The sequence below is a fragment of the Pezoporus flaviventris genome, unplaced genomic scaffold (genome assembly GCF_033815535.1).
Source record: "Pezoporus flaviventris isolate CSIRO_AGI_PZ_B2104156 unplaced genomic scaffold, CSIRO_AGI_Pfla_v1 ptg000020l, whole genome shotgun sequence".
Classification (NCBI taxonomy): domain Eukaryota; kingdom Metazoa; phylum Chordata; class Aves; order Psittaciformes; family Psittacidae; genus Pezoporus; species Pezoporus flaviventris.
The window spans coordinates 5,063,435-5,086,024 of record NW_026892568.1 but is presented as its reverse complement, the minus strand read 5'-3'; the positions used below and the strand labels follow the sequence as shown (position 1 = coordinate 5,086,024).

The window sequence follows — 22,590 nt, the reverse complement described above, 5'->3', positions numbered from 1 at the left end:
CCCAGTTCCAACCCTTGCCTGGGCAGGGACACCTTCCACTAGAGCAGCTTGCTCCAAGCCCCTGTGTCTAACCTGGCCTTGAACACTGCCAGGGATGGGGCAGCCACAGCTTCTCTGGGCACCCTGTGCCAGCGCCTCAGCACCCTCACAGGGAAGAGCTTCTACCTAAGGGCTCATCTCAGTCTCCCCCCTCTGTCAGCCTGAAGTCATTCCTGCTTGTTCTGTCACTATATGTCCTCCTAAACCATTTAAGCCTTGGTCCACGCCATGGCGCAGCAGGTCTGGGATAACCTCCAGCTGCTGCCCAGCCCCTTGTCCACTGCCTCCGGCCACAGGCACCTCTGCAAGCCTCTACCTCAGCACCGTGAGCCCGGGTCGTGCCCCAGCGCCCTGCCACCGCCGGGGCAGCACCCTGGTGTCCCGCACACCCGTCACACACCACTGCTGTTTGGCTATGGCGTTATTTGCCTCCTCGCACGTCAGGCCCTTCAGCGAGCACGCACACGAGGACACTCGGAGACCGGGAAGGGGACCGGCTCCATCGCCGTTTTAACCGCCGCCAGCTCGGGTGGGGAGCCGGCCGCAGGCCCCGCGCTAGGCCGCCGGCGGGCCAACGCCGCAGAGGCGGTTAGGAGGCGCGCGGTGCATTGTGGGCTGGGCGAGAAGCCAGGCCGCCATTTTGTCTCTGTCACCGTCCGCGGCGGCGGCGCGGTCGGTTCGTGAGGAGAGGCGGCGGCGGGGTCTGTGTTTGGTGAGGGGGGACTCGGCCAGGAAGACACCATGATATCGGCCGCCCAGCTCCTAGATGAGCTTATGGGCCGGGACAGAAACCTGGCCCCGGATGAGAAGCGCAGCAACGTGCGGTGGGACCATGAGAGCGTGAGTGAAGTGAAGCCTTCTTTTCCCCTCCCTTCTCCCCATCCCCCTCGCACGGTTTTGTCGTAGCGACACAGACGGCGGGTGCGGGGCTGCGGCTTCCCCCGGCCCGGGGACGGCTCGGGATAAGGTGCCGGTCCCGGGGGGATGTTCGCCGGGCCTTGGCGTGGCGCGGGCCGGGCCGTTGGTGCGGAGCCCAGGGCTGCGGGGCTGGTGCATGGCGGCCGCGGGGCGCGCTGGGCCCTGGCAGTTGCGCGGGAACCTCGTTGAGCCTTAAGGCGAGGAGGAGCAGCCGGGTGTCCGGCAGGGAGGAGCGTCCCGCCATAGCGGGGCTGTGCGAGAGGGTTTGCGCCGTTGTTTGGGCTGCTGGGAGGAGGGAGGCCTTGTGTTTGTGTTCGGCGTGTTCTGCACGGAGTGCCGATAAGCGCAATAGCCGGGTAGTGAGAGGCCTGTTTGTGGCCGGGGTCTCCAATGTGCGGTGGGGAAGAGGGAAAATAGGGTGTCGGGAGGGGGGGGGGTGGTGGTTGTACCCACTTTCAGAATAGAGACCTGCTGGCGTGCACGAAGGGACATGAGACAGACGTTAGTAGTTTGGAAGACAGATGTCTTTGGATCTCTTCCTGAGTGTCGTACTGGGGGAGGAAACAGAAGGACACAGACATACTGACTTCACTGTCTGGAGGTTGTAGTGCAAGGAAGAGTCATAACACTTTTGAAACTGAGGATTTTGCTAAGAAAAGCTTGATTCTTCCTGTACTTCCTCAGTCAAAGGAATTCTGCAGCTCCTGGGGGGGGAGTAACCTAAGCAGTACGACTGTTTAGTAATACTTGTGTATTTTTTGTTAATGTTGTGATTCATTAATTTTCTGCAATAAATAACTCAAGATTATTATTATTTATTCCTGAGTGAGGCTGAGCTTTAATGAATGATTACTTTTAGTGACATCCATTGTAGTCATACTGTATGTTGTTTCACAAAACACCAACAGTAATAATAAAGTTGCTATAGCTGCTGCTTTGGGAGGGGTTAAATACTTCTCCCTCTCTCCCTGTTGGCCCCCCTCCCCCATTGTTCATTGTATATTTTTTGAGTTACAGTATAGTATATGTTAGAAGAAAATGTCACAGCTACAGTAGGCTCTTTAGGACCTGTGGGATTGGTGTTTCTGTGGCTTAAGCTCCATAAAGCAATTAGCTCCTCCTCAGTTAACATTTTCTTGGGATGCTGTTAATTTCCCCCGTTTGAAAAATCATAGAGTAGGATTTGGAAGGACCTTAAGATCAACTAGTTCCAACCCCCTGCCCTGGGCAGGGATGCCTCACACTAGACCATGTCACCCAAGGCTTTGTCCAGCCTGTCTTTGAACAATGCCAGGGATGGAGCATTTACCACTTTGGATGCCCTGTGCTAGTGCCTCACCACCCTTACAGTAGAGAGCTTCTTCCTTATATCTAACCTGAACTTCCCTGTTTAAGTTTGAATCCTTTACCTCTTGTCCTGTCACTGATGAATACTGCTATAGGTAAGCTGTACATGTTAGGAGGAGACTGTGAGTTCAGCAAATTTTCATGACCTTCTTAATCCCTTTCTAGATTTCCCTTATTAACCCAGTATCATCATTCAGTTAGGTGTCCAGTTACATATTTTCTTTTGATTCTGAGCTCAAAGAGGAGTTGTTCAGCTTTGGAAATATGAAGTAAATAGCTTGAGCCATGTTGGTCCAGGTAGAATAGATAAGGGAATTGTTTTGATTCATAAGATGAAAAAGATTCCCCATTTTCTTTAATCAAGTTCAGATTACTTTCTTCATCTTCAAATGAGCAGTTTTTTTCCCGTTTTAGACTGAAGAGAGAGACTATAGGACTCTGTCTCTAAGCTGTTCAGTTTTGTTATAGAAACAGGGCCTTGTCTCTTCTTCCCAGTCCTTTGCTGGCAACTGGGAGAGGGGAGAAGAGCTCTCCATGTCCAAGACCAGTGGGAAACTCACAGGTTTAGGATTGAGCTTCAGTCTTGTAGTAACTGCTGCTGTTTGCAGTTGCAGGTTACTGCAACTGCTTGCAGTTCTGCTGCTGCTTTTATTTATGAAGTGTGTAGGAACATAATTAAATGTAACCTCTCTGAAAGGAATGTTTTCATGGGTTCCCATAGTTAAGTTCCTACTGGCAAGTCCATTACAAAAAAAAATCACTGCTGTTAAAACGTGTTTGTTTGACTTCCTGCATGACCTAAAGATGAAATCTGCAATGTTGATGTGTTTTATCAGACAGAAAATGCAGATAAGGTAGTAACATCAGGTATTAACATTAGTTCATCTATTTGACTGCTGTTTTGCTTTTCAGATGAAATATATACGCTAATGTCATTTCTTGTAGGATTAGACATATCTTGACATGTGGCCTTTTCAATGTAAACCTGTGTATTCATACCAGAGCTTAGGATTTTGTGTTGCATTCCATCAGTTTCAGCTGTGGAAAGTTACCAAAGCAGGCCTGTCTCTATTTTATTGTCTGTAAATTGCATCTGGGTGGCTGTCAGAAACTACAGGGAAGATGCAATGAGATCCAAGACAGTGGATGTTGAAGGTGTGGAGGCAGAGCCTGTGATAGCTGAGCATTTATTTGCAGTTTTAATGAAATAGGTTGATCATGTATTGTAAAGCCTTTTGCAGGGCTTAAGTTCTTTAAAACTTTGACATGATTAAAGCCTTTAATCTTAAAAAAATGAAATCCTGCTTGCTTTATGTTTCAGTGTTGCAGCATGTCCTTAGATGATCAATTCTAGTTTTGACATAAAGGCTTTCTGTTTTGTTTGCAGGAAGAAATTCTTAGTATCATATATTTTAATCTTTGTGCTTACGGTCATACCCATAGACAAAGTATATTTCTGGAACAGTAACTTTATTGATTCACGCATTCTTGCTTTAATATGCTGCTGATACAAAACGAGTTCACGTGGAAACAGCAATTGTGTAAGAGCTCTGAGGCTGTTCTGTAGCACAAGAAAGGCCAGCATTGACTACCCCATGCTTCCTATAAGGCTTTGAGATTGTAATGGTTCCTTCATGGTAAATTCAGTGTTTTCAGAAAGTGGGAAGGGGAGGGGAGCTGGTAGGGATAAATGACTTTGAGAAGTTATTTCCATTAGGAATGCAGTTCCTCCAAATGTAGGTTCTCTATTTAAAATATTGGCTGTTTATGCTGTGTTAACACACTTCTCTTTTTTTTTTTTTTTTTTTAATGCTAAAGACCTAAATTGGTTTGCATCATGATAGAATCTCAGGACTTAATCCTCCACAGGATGAGCGGGGAGAGGATTTTACTGAAAGTTAGTTATGGAAGGTTATCTCTAAAAGTGAGGTTTGGGAAGAAGGGCTTAGGTTTCTTTGGGTTTGGGGGGGTGTGAGCATTGTTGTCTGATGCATGTAAACTTTAAGGGTTTCAAAGAACTCACCTATATAAAGGAATTTTCTAGTTTTTTGGTGTGTAAGCCACAACCGGCTGAATTTATTCTCAGCCTTTTTACTGGGAATTGTCTTCCTAGAGGAATTTGCTTACAAAATTATTTATTACACTTAACACTGATACTTGTCTATCAGTAAATAATTTCTTATAGAAGAGAAACATGTTAATGTAGAAGTGTTAATGATATGGAGCTGTCAATACTTACTTTATATAGAAAGGCTTTGTCTTGGTTCACAGACTGTGGAGGAGGTAGCTGTTCTTGCTGTTGCTTCAGTCAACTTTGAGGTGAAGTGTACTACTTTCCCACCTCCAAGAGATTTCAAGGATTAGTGAATTTGAGATGAAGAGTGGAAATATCCAAGCGTCTTATCTGTATTTGTTCTGGTGTCTTACCGAAATGTGAGACCCTAAAGGCTTTGAGGCATCAGCTGTGGCTAATTCTGCTGCAATAGTTTGACAGTAACGTTCCTCTCTGTTACACCTTTTTGGTAGTGGAACTGTCAGAATAATTTGGCAAAAAGGAATAAGTGCTTGTATCCCCACTAATTCCATGATTCTAAACTGCCTGTTGCTTTTTCCTTCAAATATGGAATGTACTTCCATGTTACTTCTGACTTGTGCTAAGTGCAGCAGTGTGATAAGCCATGGGTCAGTGGTGCCATTTGAAGCATATTGCCTATGTTTCAGGGCTTTAATGGCTCAGTAATGCTTCAGCTGTGTCTTGGCCCTTTCTCTTAGCACTCATCATTGATTACTCAAGATGGACTGTAAGTGCAGCTGACTAGCATCTCCAGCCTGTCAAGGTGCCTGTACCACTGTGGGGGGAAGCTAGGTCAGAATGATAATTTTCAAGATTCTGCAAGATTCTCTCAAATAATATTTTTCTGTTAAAGTGAAATCAGTTGCAGAGCATAATGACATAGGTAAGGCAGAGGGAGAAATGCTGCAAACACAATGGTCTGGACCACGGTAGTGTATTTTCTCTGCAGGTTGCTTCTTAGTCAAGAATGTCAAGTAATTGACTAGAAGCCATAGCAACCAGAGCCAGTCAGGAGAAACACAGGCAAAAACTGCAGTAGTTATGAGGGGTTTGTTTTGTTTTGATTTTGTTTTGGTTTTTAGTATATCTGAATAATTAATGCAACGTGTCATGTATGTTTAAGCTGCACATTTTAGTATTGGTAACTACCCTTTTTGGCTATAACTATCAGCTCATAAGAGCAAGCTTTTCCTAGCAGTGTTGCAACATAAAATTATTTAAAGTATTTCTGCTGTTGGTTTTCTGTTATAATTCATTATACTTCTGTCCCTTAATAACTTTTCTTTTGCTTCTTTTGTTACTGCTTGTTTTAGAACTGTTACAGGCCAGTTTACATAGGTTTTGAGCTGACAGAAGACGTTCTGCAACTCTCTTTACATCATAAAATGCTCAAACCATTATTATTGTGTTCTGTATGTCTTAGGAAATTGTCTAACCCATCCCTTTTCACTGATCCTAGTACTTTGATAGGAAGATGAGAAAACGGAGGAGAAAGAGAACGTAGAGAGAAATTGTGTTTCTGTTGACTAGTACAGAAATTCATCCCAGAAGCTGCTGTCTTGAAACAGCTTGCTACTCAGAGAAGGGGTACTGCAGTCTTAGAATCATAGAATAGTTAGGGTTGGAAAGGACCTTAAGATCATCGAGTTCCAAATGCCCTGCCATGGGCAGGGACACCCCACACTAAACCGTGCCACCCAAGGCTTTGTCCAACTTGTCTCTTTCAGAGAATAGAGCAGATTCTGAAACCACATTTTTGTGCAGTAACTTTCGCCTTGTTTCCTGAGAGAACACCACCCGTTTTTCTTTCATGACTGTTCTTGATAAATGGCTTCAGATGCGTGCCACAGTGTCCTAATCAGGGAAATATTCTAGTTGTATCATAAGAGGTGTTTTGCTTTTCATGTCCTTGGCTTAGTAGAAAGCTTGGTTATTTTTCTGTGTAATGTGCAAAGCAGTCATTACTGTTTTAACTCCCATAGTCTGTTTTTTCAGTTGACAGTGTAGAAAAATAAGTTGAACTGGTCTAATTTGATCAGTTGGTGTCTGGGGCATTTCATTGAGGTGTTGGCATGGGGTAAGTTTCGGGCCTTTTCACCCCAATTTGTTAAAATGCATCCAAATGGATCTTAGAAGTAGTATGTCACAAATCTTTGCCCACACCAAATGTGAGAGTATTAGAACTAGGCTGTAATGCACAGTAGCAGTTACTAATTTGCAAAATATTAGAGACTGGTGTAACATAAAAGAGATGATAAAAGGATGTCCAGGCTAGTTTTGGATTGACACTTCAGTTAGTCAATGGCAATCACATACAGGGAAGGGTCGGTTGAAGACTTTATTGTTTAAGATTATCCATGAAGTTAGGGGTGAAAGTATTTCTGATTTTTATCTTTGTGTCTGTTCTGATGGATAGACAGGAGATATTTCTGTGTTATGAACTCCAAGAACTGACCAACTTGATGAGCTAAACCCATGCTCTTGGGTGAGGGTGATAATCTTTTTAACGAAAGCTGGTTTTATTCCATCATATGTTAAGTATTTACTGGCTAGACTAACAGGTTTTTTTCCTGTTGTAAAAAAAGAACCTGGCTTCCTAATTTAAAAATAGGCTATGTAGAAACAAAACAAACCCTTTCTTAGTTGGCAGGAAACCAGGTTAAAATCAATGTCTTCTCTGTCTGCCTTAGGAGGTACAGTGTGTCTTTGCATATCATTCTTAAAGTAAGGATTTTTAAAAGCCTTGTAATGGAGAAGCTTTTGGATAGTTATTGTATTTGATCTGAAGTCTTGCAATTGGCATAAGCATCCTTGAGGCAGTACCTGATGTTTGAATGCTGATGGCTCATGTTCTGGCCAGCATTGATGGAAAGAAGGCTGAATACGGTTACTACAGACAAGCTAAGAGCAACTTGCTCTCATGCTTTCGTGGCAGACATACCTCACCCCTTGTAGGATATCGTGGTTAAGGAATTGTAACCTTTTTTATTGGTTCAATCTGATTTAATTCATTTAGAAATACTAAATGCTGTTTTATATGTACAAATAGATGACACTTTCCTATAAACTTAAATATTTAGCAGTAAAATTAAGAAATACTATTATTGAAATGGAAAGTAAGATTTTTGGTCTTTTAAGATGCACATAGTGGCACATACTGATACCAGGTAATATAAATGTGTGAAATACACTGAAATTTCTCAGTGCACAAAGGGGATTTTTGTGCTGTATTTTAGAAAATAGAAGTGGTGACCTAAAATTGACAAATTTGGGAGTTAAAAAAATGATACCTGTTTCTTTCTTCTCTGTCAGGTTTGTAAATACTACCTTTGTGGCTTTTGTCCAGCTGAATTATTTACAAACACCCGTTCTGATCTAGGTAAGTCATGTCATTTTCATTACTTTCACGTAATTACAGTTAACTTTTGTTTGCAGGCTACGTATTTGTTGTGTAATGCTCTGTCAAAACACTTTGAAAATACGCTTTTTTTATTAAAGGATTGCCAGTGGTAGAGTATGTTAAAAGCAATATTTATTCCAGATCCTGCTTTTCTAAGTGAAAAAAATCATAGAACTTTTATTTTTAGTTACAACTTATTTTTGTGGGCTTGTACGTTGCTGAGCTTCTTTACTTTAGAGACTCATTTACTGTAGTAGTTATTACTGAAGGCCATCTCTAAATTACTAGTAGCTTTCAAGTGATGGTATGTGGACAACATGTAGTTTAGAGAAGGTAACTAGGAAAAACAGGTTCCTTAGCATTAATTTCCAAGTCCATTCGAGACTTTGATGGGCTGGGGGAGGTGGGAAATATTAATGTGACTGCCTTCATGAACTGAGATCACACACCTCCTAAGTTTACTCAGTAGATCAGTAGCCAGGTTATTATAGAGAACGCTGTCTGGAGTTTAGAAAGTGCTTGGTGAAATTACCCTTCATATGTAATTTTTCTTCTCTTTTTAACACCCCAGGTGTTTAAGGTATTTTTCTGTGTAGTTTTACCCGTGTAGAACTTGATCTGGAAATCCTGTTTTCTGTGTCCCTCAAAATCTCCTGTGGTTTTCTAATTACTAAACCATATTGGCATTCTTTAATGTGTCTTTCAAACTCCAAGCAAAGGAAGCAGAAAGGCAGGCATAAAAGTCCTTGGGAAGTGTTTAATAGCTCTCTTCTATCATGGTGCACAAACAAATGCTGATGGAATGTGAATACACCATTCAGGAATGCAAGCTTAAAACATTTGTGTGGTCTTTTTAGGTCCTTGTGAAAAAATACATGATGAAAATCTACGTAAACAGTAAGTATGTTGGTTGATATGTTAATGCAAATAGTGTTTCTAGTACATTTGAAATTTCTTGAAGGCACCCCAGCCATGAGAAACTAACTGCTTTTTATAATGTTCTCTTACCTTGAGCAAGAATTTATAACACTGCAGGTTGTTACTTGTTTTTCATGTATTCTGGATTGACCTGAGCTTCTGTTTTAAATATATCTTACCAGGTATGAGAAGAGCTCTCGTTTTATGAAAGTGGGCTATGAAAGAGACTTCTTACGCTATTTACAGAGCTTACTGGCAGAGGTAGAGCGCAGGATTCGAAGAGGCCATGCTCGATTGGCACTGTCACAGAATCAACAGTCTTCTGGGGTGAGTCTGGAAGAACTAGTGAGGCAATTTTTCCTCTAGCTATTGTCATTGTGTTCTCTTCACCTTGTCTCCTCAGGTAAAATACATTGTTTTCCAGAAGATTCCCATTAGATAAGTCTCTTCAGCCATTAGTTAGCAGGCTGCATCTGGCCTTAATGGACAAGCCAAGGCAGCAGTCCTGCCTCTGTTTCTACAAAATCAGTATCTGTTCTCCACCCTAGAAATCCTGTTGACCTCAGTTGCTCCTCCTCTCCACTAGTAAGCTGTATCATGGTGATAACAGCTGAAGAAGGGCAGTGCTGAGTTTTTCAGCAGCTGATGGAGCTAAATCTCTCTGTTAAGTGCCACACTTATGCAGCAGCCTCTTCCTGCTCCAGCACCATCATTGGCAGGCAACGATGGAATCGCAGGAGTTTGAGAGAACTATTTCTGTGCAGCTTTTCTCAGCCTTGCTGTGTGCTGGAGAGCTGTTAATGGGAAGCTTAAGCTGACTGGGAGAAAAATTTTACGTGTTTACTCCACTTGTTTTTTCTTACCCACTGCTGGATTTGGAGCAGTGACTGTGGCCTGCAATCTGTTTCATGACTGCTAGGATAGCCTTACTCCTTCTTACTGTCCCAGTTAATTGTTCTGTGCAAAGTCCAGTTGATTCAGAAGGAGCTGTGAACAATATCCAGTTAAGAGAGCTTATTGGCTGTGGAGTAGAGCAAAGGCTCGGGGGGGGGGGGGGGCAGATGTAAGTCTGCTCCAGCAGCCTATAGAGATTACACTGCCAACAAGTACTTCAGATGAAGTGAGATTCTTTTTGTGCTTATGTTCAGAAGTTAAGATTTCAGAGCCCACTGACCACCTAGGTCATAGTGGAGTATCTGAAAAGATATGCAATAGCTGCATGGCAGTTTCAGGGTTTAAATTTAGGACTTTGAATTCAGATGTCTTACCTTTTATGGGCCAGGGCCTTGAATGTTTTTGTTGATTTAGGAGGAATTAGTGTGACTAGAACTTGCTTCACTCAGCAGGAGAGGACTAAGCTGTGTTGAGTATTTTGGGTTGGACTAGGCTATTATTAGTAGGCTCTCATGGGAGAAGAGGCAGAGATTATTCCTGAAGTGTCTCTGGAATATAAGAAGACATTAATGTATTTTAAAGCTATTTTAAGTTAAAAAAAAGAAACAAAAACCCCAAACCAAAAGAAAATAAATTAAACCACTTTTATACTGTTTGGCAGGGAGCGGGACCCACTGGTAAAAACGAAGAGAAGATTCAGGTGTTAACTGATAAAATTGATGTACTGCTACAGCAGGTAAGGTTTTCTTCTTCCCCCCACCAGACATCTCTTGCTTTTGCTACTTGTTTAAAAATTACAGTTGATTTTTTTTTAATTGTCCTGTAGATTGAAGAATTAGGCTCAGAAGGGAAGGTGGAAGAGGCACAAGGAATGATGAAACTTGTTGAACAATTAAAGGAAGAGAGAGAATTGCTGAGGTCTACAACTTCAGTAAGTAGCATGTTTGTAGTGCTGTCAGACTTACTTAAAAGGTTGGTGCAACACTGTTTATAATAACCTTGTCCTTAAACTGAAGGCATGCAAGTTCCATGCAGAATTTATTAGACAGTAACGGGGCATTTAAATGTGTTAATCCAGTGTTAAAAGACTTTCTTTTAAAAGTTTTAAAATGTCGCAGGCGATAGTGCTTGTGTCCATACTACATGATTCATGAGCATTGCACAGCAATAACCTCTTGGGTTTATGTTGAAATTCTAGTGTATTTCTCGTCTGTCTGTTGAAACAGTGAATTAATTTGACCACCAGCCTTTGGTGGTGAAGCCCAGCATTCCTTTTTATGTTTCTTCATGGGCTATTTTAGCCTTTTCATTCCTTCAGACATACTCCATGGATATTCTGCAACTCCAGAAGTTTCAGTTGATGCCAAAAAAATCATCTTAGGAGAAAACTGATTTTTGTTTTCCTTAATCCTGAGAGTGCAAGAAAGCTGCAGATAACGGCTATATGCATATACATGCTAACCCTCTGCAGTGCGGAGTAAGGGTTGTTTTCTGCATTCTCTAATTTACTCTTTCCTGGGGGCTTATATGAAATGGGTCTGTGTAGCCTCTTTGCCCTGCTCATCCTAGTAGGTGCAGTACTCAAAACACACAGATAAGATTTTTCAGCTCTCTAGTGCTTAGGATTTGATAACAGTAGCAGTAAACCTCGTCACTGGCTTCTGGCTAAAACTTTTTGCTTTATCAAGTACTTTTCTTTTTCAGACAATTGAAAGCTTTGCAGCCCAAGAAAAACAAATGGAAGTTTGTGAAGTTTGTGGAGCCTTTTTAATTGTAGGAGATGCACAGTCCAGGGTAGACGACCACTTGATGGGAAAGCAGCACATGGGTTATGCCAAAATAAAAGCTACAGTAGAAGATTTAAAAGTAAGCATCTCCTTCAGTTACTGAACATCTGCAGATTGCTTGGAGGCTTTCTATGGTAAATAAAAGGCTGTCCAGTGGACTTTGTCAAGTGGGTGAAATACTCCAAAGATGGGATATAAAAATCAAATGGAGTCCTGTACTTGCACATTTAGCACTGTGCTTGCACTGCCATTCTTTGTTGTATGTGATTATACTAGAAATAAGCAAAGATGCAAATTCAGGTGGGAGTTTTTTTGTAGCTTTTGTAAAGAACTGTAATGTATTCTTGTGAGAATGACAAAAAAGGTTCTGCAAGACGAAGGATTTCCATTTCAAGGATTTTAAAGTGCTTATATGTAGGCCGTTCTTTGGAAAACTGAAGTATTTTAAAAGCTTAAGCTTCTACAGCCTCAGAATGTATAAACTAAGTTACATTGGATGATTTCTCTTTAGCAATGGTTATTTCTTTCTGTGAACTTTTAAGGAGAAGTTAAGAAAAAGAACAGAGGAACCTGACCGTGATGAAAGGTTAAAAAAAGAGAAACTAGAGCGAGAAGAGCGAGAGAAAGAGAGGGAACGGGAAAGAGAGGAGCGGGAAAGGAAGAGGCGACGGGAGGAAGAAGAAAAGGAAAAAGAGAGGGCTCGTGATAGAGAGAGACGTAAAAGGAGCCGTTCACGGAGTAGACATTCAAGCAGAACATCTGACAGAAGATGCAGCCGTTCACGAGACCACAAAAGATCAAGAAGCAGAGAAAGAAGGCGAAGCAGGTACGTGTGTGTGTGACTTTTCATGCAACTTCCCAAAGTGTAAAAATCTCATGGGGAGTTAATCTGTCAGCCTGGGTCTCATCACTGCTTTGTTAGCTTCTCCTCCTCTTCTGTTTTACTGGTTCTCAGGATGAGTTCTCACTGCCTATTCAATGTCTTCTGTCAAGTTTTGGAAGTAGATGACACCATTGTGGTGGAAGAAGTCTTACGAGGGAGCTTTGAGTAGACATATACTTCCTAAATACAGGATCTTGCTTTTTCCTGAAGCTGATCTTTGATTCCTTGTAGTAGATGCTATTATGCTGTGTAGTTGTATTCTGGCTAAGTGAAGAAGGCAGTATGAAGCCAGGTCTTACATACTGAGAAGTATGCTAAGGCTTGTTTTAAATACTTATTTTCTGCAAATAATCAGTGTATTAGAAAGTGTTGTAGTTTTACTACTGAGAAAATAACCAGCTGACATTCACTTTCTTCTCTGAATGTTAAGGAGTCGTGACCGAAGAAGAAGCAGAAGTCATGATAGATCAGAAAGAAAACATAGGTCTCGCAGCAGGGACAGGAGACGATCAAAAAGCCGGGAGCGGAAATCCTACAAGCACAGAAGCAAAAGCAGAGAGAGAGAACAAGACAGGAAGTCAAAAGAAAAAGGTATGTTTGTGTGAAGACTGAGTTCTGGTCTTTCTATCAGGTTCTGATCTTTCCTTAAAGTCTCAAAAGCGTTTAAGTTAGTGAGTGACTGAAAGTTCTTCTTAGGATCAAACCAGATCTGGTTTTATAAGCTGTATGTGTTGCTGTTAACCAATTTGAAGCATTTTGTTAATTCCAGTTATTGTTAATGCACTTGTGTGCATACGTACACCCCAGTGTCCATCTCTTACTTGTCACAGCAGTTATTAAAAGTTTTCCATTTTGTCTGCAAATTGTGAGATTGTGTTGTATCTTAAGACCCATTTACTGTTTAGAAAAACGTAAGCCTGTAGTCAGCTTTTCATAAGAGTGAATATCTTCTATTCTTACTATTAGCAGGTATTACTGTAGTTACCCTTTGCTGGTACATGTTTTGTGGGAGATTGGTAGCTGGGTTTTCACCTGTACCATCTATTACTTCTCTACACTATCATGTTGCCTTTTTTCCTTTAACAGTGCTTTTTCCTCTAATCCATGAATGCAGTCCAAGAGAAATCTTGCAGACTTTCTGTAATGCTCTAAATTATAATCTCATGCCCTCTCCCCAGTCTCCTGCTGTTCTTCCCATCCTTTCCCCTTGTTGTGTTTTTTGTTTTGATGAAGTGAGATTTGCTTTGTCAGTATTCAGGTGAGTCTCAAAGAATGCTCTATTAGTCCTTGGAATGCTTTTATAGCAGTTCATGCCACAGACAACATCATTGCTGATGACTCACTGCTTCACCAAAGGCTGGTGTTCAGAAGCTTTAAGTAGGATTAAAAAAGGCTGCACAGAGAACGCTATAGATTCACATTCTGTGAAAAGACACTAATTCATTGTTATTGCTAAATTTCCCCCTTTAAAAGTCTTCTAGAGGAATGTAATACTAACTTCTGGCCTAAACTGCTGGCTCTGTTGGGGTGCTGCCTAATGCCCAGTCTGAAACAGTCGCCCCACTTCACTATTTGAGCTGACCGTCAGTAGTGGATGAAACAGTCTGTTCTCTTTCTAAGGTACTCTTGAGGTTCTCTGGAATGAAAGGTGCTATGTGCATGTTTCTGGATTGCATAGGCCTGTTTGCCCTACCCTTACTTTCCCATATTTATCCAGCAGATCCCAAAATGTTGGTGATGCTTCATGTATTTTTCTTGCTTGACTTCCTTGGAGCATTTTCACTTTCCTGGTTTATACTGTGGTGCATCTTTAGTATCTATTCTTCTCTTGTTTTGCTTCGCTCTTTCCAAGCAAGTGGTTTTTAGCTGCTTGCTCACTGGTAGTGGAACTGATGTTTATACTCGGATCCAGTATTGTAGCCTGTATCTGTCCATCTGTTACTTTATTCCTACCTGATACTGTGCCCTTTTTGCTGCTTTCTGAACAGATTTCTGGTACTTGGTCAAGAATGTCCTATTCAGTATTGTGTGTGTATCTGTGCGTATAAATAACTGTGTTCTTATTTATTCAAATTTGGTCTGGTTTTGAGCTTAATGGCTTTTCAGCTCTTCCCTTGATCCTTCCATAAATAGAGGAACTAGAGAACTTTCTTCAGCATCTCATTATTTTTAGTTTTAACTCTAACCAGTTTCCTTGTTGGCTGTTTTATTTGCTGCTTGCTACTTTCTTCCTCCAGAAATAAGAACAGTGAGATGATGCTATGAGCTGTGATGAAAATTCCACCTGGGAAAATCAATTACTCTTTTTGACTATATGATCCTAACATTTGTAGAAGCACGAATAGGCCTTAGAGCAGGACTGTAATGCTGAAGAAGGTTGTGTTTTTCCCTTTGATGGGAAAACCTTTAAAAAAGAGGGGGGAAAACCAAACCAGTAGTATTTAAGAAGCAAGCATTGAATTTCTGTGATGGAGCTGTAAACACCATTACATCCTTATGTTTGCAGTGTGGCATTGTAGGTAGGTAAGTAGTCAGCTTTAGAGGTTCATGTATCTGAAGCTGGTTACGTGCTCTGCTGTTTACACAAAAAGTAGTAATGTGGCAGTTAAGTCTTATTACAGTTACTGACTGCTCTGTTGGGAATACTAGCTTCAGACTCTAATTTTCTTTATATCCAGCATTGATGAACAATTAATAAAAGTAAGCAGCAAAGACCTGGCTGAAACTCCTTATGGTATAGTGCCTTTCATCTTGAAATCTCAAACTGTTTTATAAACATGAATCCCAACAGGACAAAAAGCAAGGCTCAGTTGCCCAAGACTTGCCTCATGTTGCGCATTAAATTAGTGCTGTACTTTGAAAATGCAGATGTTTGGTTTCTTGTTCAGAAAACACTGTGGAATACAGCAACCTTTAAGATTGTGAGAAAAGGTATGTGTAAAAATGAAGACACTTAATTTCTGACTCAAGTTTCAGGAACAGGGATGCGTTTGCTAAAGGAGGGAGCCACCAGCCATAAACACCAGCTGAGCATTAGCTTAATGTAAACCCTCAGAACACAACTAGTGTTCAAGGAACTAACTTTGGAGTAGGTGGAATAAATGGGGGGGGTTCTTTAAGAGAAGGAAAACATCTGTTCTGCATATACCTTCATTTTATGAAGAGTTAATACTGAAGCATGCCTTCAGACCAGTTTAACTTGGCTCTTTACCTTCCATAATCTGGATTTATGTACTTATATAAAAGTAATTATGCTTGTAATAGTGTTTTTGTGTTGGTGATTAAACCTCAGCAAATACAGTCAGAACACCCTAACCTCAGTAGTACTGGATATTAGGCTTGACTGATTTTCTGCATTCACATTATCTTGGTATTTATTCTCACAAAATACATCTCAGTTGCCCACACAATCTCAATCAGAAAAATGTGCATGTGTTGAATCAGGAAGCAAGCAAAGTCTGTGATTATACTTAATAGATCCCAGATGAAATAATCCCCCCAGTTTCAACAGCATGCTAATTGTATGTGCTTCTGAAGAAGGAAATCTTACTGGTAGAAAATAGAGAGGAGGAACTTAACTGCTTGCAGGTACTCCAGGAGTTGAAAGAATTTCAGTCATTGGACTATCTGTGGAGTACACTTTCTCAGTCCTGCTTGGCACACTGGAGGTTTGCTATGGTAAACCTATTTTATTATTAAGGGTATTAGAAGAGTTTCATCTTTTGTACCACAGTTTAATAGTAGTTTTTTTTTAACCTTAAACAAAATTAACCTTCCTGACCAAATTCAAGAAACAAACAAGACACAAAACCCTGCACACTGCACATCCATAGGGCTATTAAGATCTACCATATCTACATAGGACAGAAGATAAGATTATTGGGCTGACTACTAGTCCTCTGCGGGGAAACAAGACTACTATTCCTCAGTGGATCTACGTGTGCATCGGAGATACCTATAAGACACAAAAAGACGACTTTTTAACAAGGTTAGTTAGAGTGCAAATCTACCTGCGGAGCTCAAAACCGAGGGCAGACAGATACAAAATGACTAGTTCCTCAGTGAGCTTTTTGACCTTGGTGCCTGTGTCTTCCAGGCACCATGCACTGGATGTGCTGCTTCAGATGAAACCTCGGTAGTGGTGTTCCTTAGGCAGTTGCCCTCATTTCTGTGAGGGGCTTCACCCCTCCTTCTGATGCTGTGTTTTAAACCAAGTTGGAATGTTGCTTCTGGTTTAAAGCTTAATTTCTACTTTGTCTTCTGGAATATAAAAGTGTGTTCTGCCAGTCAAGGTGATCACATTATTTAACATAGCTTTGTCAGAGTGCTTGATCTATGTGCTCCTGTGTTGGGGATATGATATATTTATATGATTCATTTTAATTGCCCAGCTAGCAGGGAATAATCAGAAAAAAGAGCATGAATGTTGTTCTGTGTGATGGCATCTGAGAGGTTGGTTTTTTGGATTATTTCCTTTTTTCTCTCCAAAGTGTCTTTCCTGATCAAAGGTTGACTGTTATGGTATGAAATAATAAAGAATTGATATTTTTATGACATTTGCAAACACCGCATTTACAGCTCTAATACTGAATGGTTTTGTTGCCATGGAGATGTTTTTCTGGCTTCCTTCCTTCTTTGAAGACGTTTGAGGAAAAGATGAGGTTTTCAGCACTGCAGCAGACTTTTCAGTCTGAAGTTGTGGGGTCCTTCCCATCTTGCTGTTCCTTTGGCACTTTTTATCTGCTTTCCAAACTGCCCCCCCCAGATTTTTAATGAGTGGATTATAACTTCCTGCTGGTTTTATAAATGGAGAATTAATAATGCTGACAGTCATGTGCCAAACTGTGCCATAAAGTTAGTTTTGATTGTCACTGTGATCCCCACCTTCAAAACTGATGCTTAATATTGTTTCCCCAAGTATTTGATTGTTTGGGGTTTTGCTGTATTTTGAATTGGCAAGTATTGATGTATTTGATAATGCAGTGATGCATTGTCCCATCGCTCTTTTTGGATTCTCTTTTGAAGAGCTATATTTAATGAGAATTGTGACCCAAAGAAGCCATACACATCCCAAATTAAAACTTGGGAGGGGGAGGAGGGGAGAAATGACAGTCCCATGATAAGTAAGGAAGCCATGCACCATAATGATACACTTGCCTAACTTCTTGACTGCTTCTTTACACCACTTTGTGTGTTTCAGCAGAGAGCTGAGTAGCTGCCTCTGTCCTTCCTCTTTTCCCCACCTTTTGCTGTCCCCTTTTACCCTTTTTTTGGTACCCTCTCCATTCCAGCCTGGTAGTCTGAAGCCAATTTCTGTAACTTTTGGAGTACTTCTTACTGTTATTGCTATAGAAAGTAATTGTCCCATTTTTTATGCAATATATATCTCACATGTGCAATGTTTTGTTTTTTTTTACTTTGAAATCCATGGTCAATGTCTTCTTTCATGGCAGAAAAGAGGGGATCTGATGATAAAAAAAGTAGTATGAAGTCCAGTAGTCGAGAAAAGCAGAGTGAAGACACAAATACAGACTCGAAGGAGAGTGATACTAAGAATGAGGTCAATGGGACCAGTGAAGACATTAAATCTGAAGGTGACACTCAGTCCAATTAAAACTGATCTGATATGACCTCAGATCAGACAGAGGTAAGTGCATTATTTCAAACTTTGATTAGGGCTTTTTGTTACTGTTTAACAGTGCAGCGTAAGTATGCACAGATGAAGATGGAACTAAGCCAAGTAAGAAGACATACTAAAGCACCTTCTGAAGGAAAAGACAGTGTAGTCCTGCAAAACATTTTGAGGTACATTGTTTTGTCTCAGCTATTTTGTAGCAGACTCGTGCCCCCCCATTAGTGTGCCTCTTTGGGACATATTTGTAATATAGTCACCATAGCAAAATTAATTTTCCTCTTTTTTTATTTTTTAGGGATTTTGTTATCGTTTTTTAAAAAAAAATTGAACTGTTTTTGTATTTAAGTCCATATTGTGTTGGTACATCAGCAGAACCTTTTGCTTTAATACTTTAATATCGGAGGCACATGTTGGACTACTTTGTTCTCATATAAACTGCTAGTGTTTCTTTGTCAAGGATGTTTCTAGTTTTTTTTTTTTTTTTTGCTTTATTGCCTTGCATTCTAATGCAGTTTGTTCTGTAACTCGAGAGCCAGTAGCATTGGATTGATGGAAGTGTAGGGTTTATGAATTATTGCAGCTGACTACCATACCTCACACAGCGTTGGTGTTGTGAGCGGCCCATGAAAAGCCAAATTAAAAATCAAGGATTCAGTCAAACTAAGCAGGTACTCATGCCAGGTACTCCTTTCTCTACCCACATCCATGTTTGAATGCTGTTGCCTGTAATATTTAAGCTTACTGTTGTGTTTTTTTTGATTTTCAAGATAGTGAAAAGGACCTTTTGTGTATTGTGTGAATACTGTAAAAGCCGATGTTAACAGAATGGAATTTTCTTTCAACTGTGTGTAGGGATGCAGTGCTGCCCAGAATTAGATATCTTTAAAGAGTTTAAAATGCAATAAACACTACAGGTTACTTTCAATGCAATGCAAGTCTTTAAGAGGTATGTGTTTAATATTTCCTACTGTGTAGGAGAAGTTGCAGTCAGCCATAACACAGAGAGGTAGAATGGCTGATAACAGGCTTCTAAGGCAAATTAAATGCAAAGACAGATGCCACCACGTGATTACAATGTTCATGGCAATAATGTGTGCTGAAAAACTGGTTGCTGGAAGTGAAACAGTTAAACACTAGGAAATAACAAGTACTGTATTAAAAGGAAAACTGGAAGTTTTTTCCTCACTCTTGACTTGGCTTTCTTACTGTTACAGAAGGTCTTTAGTTGTATTCCTCAAATAAGGAGCTAACAGTGGAGAGTACAGCTGATAAATGAGCTTCTTGCAACATAATTTGTTACTATAGCTTTATTATTTATGCTAGGAAGTCTTAAACACTTAATGTTGATTATTAAACCATTAATGCTACATTATTGCTTCTAAAGCCAGTCATGTTGACATCTCTGTAGAGTTAAGCTGCCAGCTAACAACTGGGCCAATATATAGGAATGACAACAAAATGCCCTTAATGCTGTCTAATTGTCTGTTTTCCCAAACTTCTGCATTATAGGACTACTCCATGAAGAGTCTGCGAAGACAGAGGAAGACGGCTTAAACTGAAGATCTGCTTTAAAATGAGGTGAAAGAAAGCTGTAGTGGCGTAGAAAAATATAAAGTTGAGTTAGTATTTTTATTTTATTTTTTTTTATATATATAAAAGATTTAATTCAGGACTGGTGTTTCCTCCCAGAGAGTTCAGAAAGATGTGTTGATAAGAGCACATAATGCTACTGAGAATATAAGTCCTGTCTCCTTTTTCTTTTCTTTAAGACTTTTTAAGATAAGAAACAAACATAACCTGAACACGTGGCTTGCTCAGTGTTTAATTGCGAGTTTTCATTCTTGGACTTTAAAACACAAGAATAAATGTTTAGTATTTGTGTGAATCAAACTAAACCAGATCCCATTTTTACAACTAAGCTATTCCTAGCTTCTTGATATACGAGAAATGGAAATAAAGTATCTTTGAATTTCTGTTACAAAGCTGATTGTCTCTGTCATTGGACATTTAATATTAAGCAAGTTTCTTTCCTAATAAATCTACTCCTGTCTTCAAGCTTAGTCCATTAATTTGGATGCTTAGTTATTCTGTGGTGTTTGTGGGCTTGGGGTTTTTTGGTGCCATCAGTTAGTATTGAGTTTCAAGTCTGCTTTTTCAGCAGCTAAATGGCTTATGTTGCAGTTGGTTAAGAAACTAGAAATCTCACAATAGAAATATAGGCCCTAAGCCTTTATAAAGCAGACTTTTACAGTATTGTGAGAGAGATGCCACTGCAAGTCTGCCTTGTAGCATCAGTTTGGAGTATTACTTAACAACTGCATGCAGTTGGTGAGCATGCATGGACACATACAAGGGAGCGGAGCCATGCCTTATGCTTTCTTTTGAAGCTGCAGCACAAGGGAGCATAGTTCTTATTGGGAAAGGACTGCACTGTGTACTAGTGAGTCAGCAGAGACAGTGAACTGTCTGTAAAGCACTGAATTTACATATCTAAAAAGCATTAATCCCTCATATTAGTATTCAGGACTGGACTCTATGTGTAACTGCAGCCATACATCAACAAAGCACTGTTGGCTACTGGTGGAAGTGCACTCATAAAAGGAGCTGCATGTCAGTCCCCCTGGTGCAGAGGAGGGCAGGGATTTTTTGTTCCTTTCTTGAATTTTACTCTTGTAAAGCAAATGCCAAACAGGGGCACAGGAGCTGAGATGGGGTGGGACTGGAGAAAAATTAATGCAGGTGAGGCAAGTGAAATCATAACCAGGTTCTAACTGCAGACATTGCATGAACATCTCTTCCTTTTGAAACCTGGTTCAGCTGTTGCCTGGCTGTGCTACTTCTTTCAGTGGCCAAAAATCTTTGTCTTGCACCTTATCTTGCACATATTTGTTATAGGACCTTCAGATTTGGCTGTAATGAGCATCTTCACACCAGATTCAGCTGCTTGAAAAGTATCATCTTCACAGCTCGAGCCCAACATAAGTATCATCTGGGATTTTCTAGGAATGCTGAGCAAAACAGAAGTAGGTTATTTAAGTGAGCTCCTCCATGCTTTCTCCATCCTGGTTAGTGTCCTGTCTGTTCCTGTGTACCACATACCATCCCCACACACACCATACCCCTCACAAAGGAAGAGATCCAGGTACTTTAAACAACTGCTACTTTAATAGAGGTGAAGAGTAGCAATGTCAGGTCAGTACAAGTTTGTAGTGCAAACCAGTTGTCCTTGGAAGAACAGTAAGTTTTGTAAACTCAGTTTCAGTCATTTATTACTCAAAGGAAAAAACCAACAACAAAACACAGTTAACATAACACTAGTGTGCCTTAGAGTTTATCAAACTGCATAAAACATACAAAAATATTTCTCTGAATGCATAGGCTTACTGTTATTACAGTCAGATCATGGTTAAAGTTTTAGTCTGATCACATTAACTGTTACTCCTGGTGTATGCTAGAGCAAGTAAAGCTTTCAAACCAGCTGCTCCTGTAGCTGAATGGTCAGTAGTTTTTACACTGATTGCCTAAACAAAGGAGCTGAAAATGAATTAGTTACTCTTTGAGTCACTACTACTGTTTTTCAGGCAGTTATTGCACGTAATCTAAACTAGCCTCCAGGCTGTGCTGAACAGATAAACAGACAATTGGTAAAATAAAGAACTCCTTTCCTGTGCTACAAGAAAAACAGCAGGAAGGAAATTTTACACTTAGTACTGTGTCACAGTCTTGAGTTCACCACGAGTTGAACTGGGCTCTAAAGTAGCCCGGCTCCTAGCTAGAGGAGGGCCAAGATTGAGAATGGGTGGGTTAGCAGAGTTTAAGTGAGAGCATGTATATGGGAGCAAGTGCAAAAGGATAATTACTTTGTGCTAAATAAGAATTGTAAGCCTAAGTACCATGCTGCAATGCTGAACCCAGAGTTAAGTGTATGGTCTTGCAAAGCTCTGGCTAACCTTGCTGCAACCATGTTGCTCCTACCAAAACACACTGATTGTACTATTGATGGTCTGAATGTCAACACCTCAGTCCGGCTCGGCAACAACAAACACTGCATCAGCTGTGTGGAAACTCTGCTCTAGTGTAGCTTAAATAAAGCAGAGATGGAAGGGAAATCAATACTACTGGGGGAAAGAAAAGCAGCACCAGCTCTTACCCAGAAAAACACAACTCCCTTCACCCACCTCAGTGTCCAGTTAAGGGGCCTGCTGCAAAGGTCATCATGATATTTTTTTGGTACAAAAAAAACCCCTAACTGCTTCCTAAGGTGTAACTTTGCAGACTACCATGTTAACAGGAAATTTTCACATTAATGCTCCTGCAATGCTGCAACTTAAATACCTTGTTCAGACAGAAGGGGGAGTGACTTCAAGGTGTTTTTTAATGCTGACTTTTGCCATTCATAAAAACACAGGTAGATGTCTTCATTACTGACTTGCTTAAATCTAAGTTAAGTTTAATGTAGTTTAACCACAGTCTGTTTCCCCCTAGCCCCCAAAATGAGGTGGAAGCACCTGGAGGCATTCAGCCCTTTCAGCACTCACCCAGCTAAAACTATGGACATTACGTAAAAGTGATAGTAGACTCTGCAACATGTAAAGTTAAAGTTACAGGTTAGTTATTTGCTAATGGTTTAGTACGGGTAATCAAGAGTGTGGGATGCTCCTCACAGCTGTGATACCTCAGGAGTATACTGTTGTG

At 40.6% G+C, this 22,590-nt stretch overlaps 1 protein-coding gene across 7 annotated transcripts; it reads left to right on the top strand.

Annotated features, from left to right (window-relative positions):
- Positions 1-628: 628 nt before the first annotated feature.
- LUC7L3 (LUC7 like 3 pre-mRNA splicing factor) lies at positions 629-19,950 on the top strand. Of its 7 annotated transcripts, XM_061455435.1 has the most exons (13): positions 629-879; positions 7,691-7,757; positions 8,636-8,675; positions 8,879-9,023; positions 10,252-10,326; positions 10,417-10,521; positions 11,295-11,456; positions 11,920-12,203; positions 12,691-12,851; positions 17,714-17,854; positions 17,960-18,065; positions 18,498-18,563; positions 19,405-19,950. In XM_061455435.1, the coding sequence occupies exons 1-12, from the start codon at positions 781-783 to the stop codon at positions 18,520-18,522; spliced, it is 1,410 nt and encodes a 469-aa protein (XP_061311419.1). In that variant the 5' UTR covers positions 629-780; the 3' UTR covers positions 18,523-18,563; positions 19,405-19,950. The 7 variants fall into 7 exon arrangements, 6 of the variants coding, with proteins under 6 accessions (XP_061311419.1, XP_061311418.1, XP_061311422.1 ...); XM_061455434.1 differs by having other exon boundaries at positions 18,498-19,950; XM_061455436.1 differs by lacking the exon at positions 18,498-18,563 and having other exon boundaries at positions 630-879.
- Positions 19,951-22,590: the final 2,640 nt, after the last annotated feature.

What these genes read in the sequence shown, in the direction of transcription:
- LUC7L3 (XM_061455433.1), top strand. Translation starts at nt 781, where the DNA reads ATGATATCGGCCGCCCAGCTCCTAGATGAGCTTATGGGCCGGGACAGA. An exon ending in GATGAAAATCTACGTAAACA is followed by an intron (nt 8,676 to 8,878) that starts GTAAGTATGTTG and finishes ATATCTTACCAG; the next exon opens with GTATGAGAAGAGCTCTCGTT. An exon ending in TGCTGAGGTCTACAACTTCA is followed by an intron (nt 10,522 to 11,294) that starts GTAAGTAGCATG and finishes TTTCTTTTTCAG; the next exon opens with ACAATTGAAAGCTTTGCAGC.